Genomic DNA, 4759 nt, shown 5'->3' with positions numbered 1-4759 from the left:
TAATTATGATAGAATCTGTGTATTGGAAGTGATGTGTTGTGGTTCCTTTAATGTGGAGGAGATATGGGTAGACATTTACTACTGTTGATGATATTGTGGGGTGTAATTGTGTGTGCGCCCCATGGAGGCGCAGTGGGTAGGGCATACGTCTTAATGGGGATCGAGGGAGTTAAGGGTTGCTTTGGTTTGGTTTGGTTCATTACATATCGTTATCGGTCTCACGGTATTAAAATACGTTTGTTGGGGAGAAGTTTCTACTCTTATAAGGAATGTTTCGTTCTCCTTTCTAATCGACGTGGGATCTCACATTATACCATTTGTAAGAGTCCAAGCTCACCATTAGCCATTTTTAACTGATGTGAGATCTTGTTTATACCATTTGTAACCGTCCAAGCTCACCATTAACAAACATTGTCTTTTTTAAGGTTTCGCTTTCGGGTTTCCTTCAAGGATTTTGCAAACATTGTCTTCTTTGGGCTTTTTCTTTCGGGCTTCCCTCGACAATTTTAAAATTCATCTACTAGAAAGAAGTTTACACACGATAGAGGGATATTTATAATAGAAACCAGACAATTTATTCTTAAAACTTTTTCAGAGAATCTAAATCTTTTTTATAAAATAATTAGATATATTTATTCCTAAAATACCTAAATTATTTTTCTTAAAATAAGTATATAATTGAGCTCGCCTAATTATTAGGCTTATTTTATGCCAGGAATATATTTTAATAGAAAATTCCGTATGAGAATGTGCGAGAATATATATATATTTTTATCCATTTTTATTTTCATTTTAAATAATTTTATTGTCAACAATAACAATAATTCCTTACAAAACTTATAAATGGATGACTCCATAAAAAATAGGTTATAAAATATTTTAATACTTTTTTTGTTTTATGTTATTGAAGTAATTTATATTTAGTTAATTAATAATTTAATATGAGGGTTTTAAATCAATGTAACGATGTTTTAATTATAGATTATTTGAAATTTATATTGAATTTTGATTTTTTATTATTAATTAATGCACCATAATTATTTTGATTTTATCAAATTATTTAGTTAATTTTAATTATGAATTACACATTAAAATTTGGAAAAAAAAAATTCTACGTACAACCAAACACAATATATATATATTTTTTCTCTTTCTTTTCTCTAAACATTTTTTTTAATAAATAGTTAATTAGATATAAAAATTTAATGTACAAGACTTACTAAATATTTTTAAAGCTTTGTTTATTGGTATAAAATCGAGATTTTCTCAAGTCAATGGATTAAATTAAGGGTGTTCGTGGGTTGAGTTGGGTCGGGTTGGAAAATTTGTTAGACTCAACCCAATTGTCCTGGTTGTAAAAAAAATTTCAACCAAAGAACCTTTATTAAATAATGAACCCAAGCCAACTCGTCTTTTATTTAGTTTTTTTTTATTTTTAATAAAAATAAAATGTTAGTTCATAAAAATCTACTAAGATTTGAAAAATTACTTAATTTGAATATATATTTTGAAAAATTACCTTCCAATTCAATTGCCTATCACTTTGGTACGTGACCAAATAGGAAGCAAGGAACATAATTTCATGAAATGAAATTCACTTATTCCCATATAGGTTGCGCAAACGAATAGTTCTATTTAAGTGATGATTTCAGGACTTGAACAATGAGGCCCCATCCTCTCATTAGTGAGAGTAACTTGATTTATGATTGAATTATAAATAATTTATTGATTAGAGAATGAGATATAACGAACTTTTGATCAATTATGAACACTTCGTGAAGGGTTGATTTGCGGGTAATGATTATATCAATGGATACGATCTCTTAGTGTCCATAATAGTGCATTTATGGGTCTACAATGGAGTGACATATAGTTAATTGATTTTATAATGTTGGTGCTTATAATTAATCTGAGGACCGTAAGGTCCCTTATTGGCTTTTTATCTCTAATTCAAACACACCTTTAATTACTAATAGTTTCTGTGTATTGAAGTGTCTATTGTATAAAGTTTAGAATGACACTATAATGCCTTTCGAATCACTCAAATCAAGACTACAATGAAAAAGTTATAGTCATAGAAAATTTTCGATCTAATGACATAATAGTTGAGTTGACACATAAACCAATCGAACTATGACACCCGAAACTTTGGAAGAGTAACAAATTATTCACCCGTGGATTATTATTATTTTTTTAATAACAAAAATAAGAAATTTAAATTTGTGGCCATTGTCTTATTTATTTATTATTATTTAAAAAGAAAAGAAATTTAAAATGATGACCGTTGGTCATTAATATTATTACTATTTTAATTAGAATAAAAAAATTAAAAAAAAAAAAATTTAAACTAAACCATGATGTTTACCACTTCTCTCCAAACTTCCAATTTTTTTTTTTTTTTTTTTTTTGTTTCGGTTTATCTCGAGAAATTTGAGAATATTGTTACGAGTATTTAAATTGTAAATTTATTATGGGAGGGAGCTGTGATGCATTATTCAAAATTTCAACGTCCGTATCGATTTGATCTTGAGTCGTAGAAATGATTTAATTTTCTCTTGAACTCGTAAAAAAAAGTGGTGTTACAATTTGTTCTGATCCATGGAAAAAGTCGAACATGTTTTTATTCAAATTCCTAAAAGACTTGGAATCGAGCTGACCACATGTTGATGGTTGATGGATCAGCTTGGGCGTATGGTACATGGGTTGTTGGGTTGCATTCGTCTTAGACGGGTTGCATTTGTCCTAGATCTGCTGCTGTTGGGAATTGTTACGAAGATTTTGTTCATGAATACTTTGGTACGTTTTCTACTTCGACTCATGTACCTATTGGATTCATTTGTTCACCTCTCATATTGATACATGAATCATTTTGATTCGTGTATGAACATTAGTATTATTATACCTGGATAAAGGTTTGTCTAACATTGTTATTAGATGCGGAGTAAGTGTCATTTGTATTTTCCTAGAGGCAATTGAAATGAATTTTGTAAGTCAGGCTTTGTAGCGTGAGAATATAAAAGATATGGTTATAGCGATTGGCTACCATCGGTAAATATTGGAGAATTTCTTCCGTCCCAACTACAAAAATATGTGTCTTTTTGTTCTTTTATATTTGTGAGTATGTAAGTGCGATTGATCTTCCACTTGCGTTACAACACAGCCTTTGTGTGGATAGGCTGAACGCATACCATAGGTCGACGCTCGGTGGATGGGGGTCGTTGTGGTGGTTGATCGAGGAGGCTAGACGTGGGATGCCACATGAAGAAGGCCAAGCTTTTTTCTAGGCTGGCGGCTGGTGGGCTTGTGGTTGAGTTGCAAAAGGTGAATGGGCTGATAGGGTTTGGGCCGCCCGCTTCGCCCGGCCACGCGTGTGTTCTGGGTTCTCGGGTCGACCTGATCCGATTGGTTCTAGATCCATTTTTATTTTTTAAGTTTATAAACTAAACTTATAATTTAAAAAATATATATATTTTTTCTCATTAAAAAGCAAAATTTATAGGCTAACAATCATGGAGAAGTTAAGCAAGTACTATTAAAGATTCGAGTGTGACGCTTCCTATCATAAGTATTTTGGACGACCAATAAGCAATCAACACGACGATGAAACCGGGGCTTTATAATTTTCCAAACCACCCTATAATTCGAAATGAAATTGAGTCGAATTGTAAGCTCCAATCCTGCTCCTGATTCAAGCTTATCCTCTATTTCTCTCCCCGCACCGTACATTGGCTTCTTGCTAATACCCACGTTTAATCGAAACGTCGTCGTTCCACTCTCCGCGTACAATCTCGGACCCTATTTGAATAACCCACAAAAACAATAGGATTAAATTGATTGTTAAACTAATTTACTTTAAGAGGCATAGAGAATGATGGCTTACTTGGGAGGTTGCAATGGGAAGAGGCCCAAAAGACATATGAAGAGATGGAGGAAGAATGTGAAGGGCAAAGAGCTTTGAGTAGTTGTCCACAATTACATCCATGGTGCAATTGCATGTTAGGATCTTAGTTCCAACCCCGGTCTTGTCCACTCCTTCCCCGAGCATAAACTCGTCTACTTCTCGTACCTGCATCCATTCTCGAGTATAAATTTTAGATTTTATAAAGTTTAGGGGCTTATTACACACAAAATTCGTCTACTTCTCTTACCTGTATCTATTCCCGAGTATAAATTTTAGATTTTAAAAAGTTTAGAGATTTATTAGACACAAAATCAAAATTACCTTGACGGAAATAACGGGTCGGGGAGGGTTAGTGACAATGTAAAACACAAGCAAAGCCATTCCCATACTAAAAACAGCTCTCCAACTCAGCTGCAAGCAAATCCAAGCATTAGAATCCGAATTCCTATACGTAAAATACGTCTTCCAACACCCTCTTCTCTTCCTCCCATAATACCATTCTTCCTCTTCCTCCGCCTTCTCCTGCTTCTCCTCCGCCCCATCGCCGCCGCCCACCATCAGCCGAGCCTCCCCGTTGTCGGTCCCACCTCCATGGTTCGACCCACATGATGAGGAATAGTGGGAGAGTGTGAAGCGAGAGGCTTCCTGGGTTGGGTTGCGGTGGTGGTGGTGGCGGCGGCCGTTGGGGAAGGTGTCGGAGGGGAGAGGTGAATGGCAAGCGGATGACTCGGCTGGGTTTCGGTTGTCGGAGCTGTTGGCGTGGGAGAGAGTGGAGGGGCTTTGTACGTAATAAGCACATGGATAAGAGTGGAAGAGAACGGGTTCTTGGTCTTCGGCGGCGTCCATCATCGGCGGAGA

At 34.9% G+C, this 4759-nt stretch overlaps 1 protein-coding gene across 1 annotated transcript; it reads right to left on the bottom strand.

Annotated features, from left to right (window-relative positions):
• Positions 1-3469: 3469 nt before the first annotated feature.
• LOC111441481 lies at positions 3470-4759 on the bottom strand. The gene is made up of 3 exons (XM_023078501.1): positions 4223-4759; positions 3881-4066; positions 3470-3795 (listed from the first exon to the last, which is right to left on the bottom strand). Exons 1-3 carry the CDS (start codon positions 4748-4750, stop codon positions 3508-3510), a joined length of 1002 nt encoding a protein of 333 aa, XP_022934269.1. The 5' UTR covers positions 4751-4759; the 3' UTR covers positions 3470-3507.

Source organism: Cucurbita moschata, unplaced genomic scaffold (genome assembly GCF_002738365.1).
Source record: "Cucurbita moschata cultivar Rifu unplaced genomic scaffold, Cmos_1.0 Cmo_Scf00004, whole genome shotgun sequence".
Taxonomy (NCBI): Eukaryota; Viridiplantae; Streptophyta; class Magnoliopsida; order Cucurbitales; family Cucurbitaceae; genus Cucurbita; species Cucurbita moschata.
This window is presented reverse-complemented; position numbering and strand designations above follow the sequence as displayed.

What these genes read in the sequence shown, in the direction of transcription:
- LOC111441481 (XM_023078501.1), bottom strand. Translation starts at nt 4,750, where the DNA reads ATGATGGACGCCGCCGAAGACCAAGAACCCGTTCTCTTCCACTCTTAT. An exon ending in GACCCGTTATTTCCGTCAAG is followed by an intron (nt 4,067 to 4,222) that starts GTAATTTTGATT and finishes GAATGGATGCAG; the next exon opens with GTACGAGAAGTAGACGAGTT. An exon ending in TTCCCATTGCAACCTCCCAA is followed by an intron (nt 3,796 to 3,880) that starts GTAAGCCATCAT and finishes TTATTCAAATAG; the next exon opens with GGTCCGAGATTGTACGCGGA.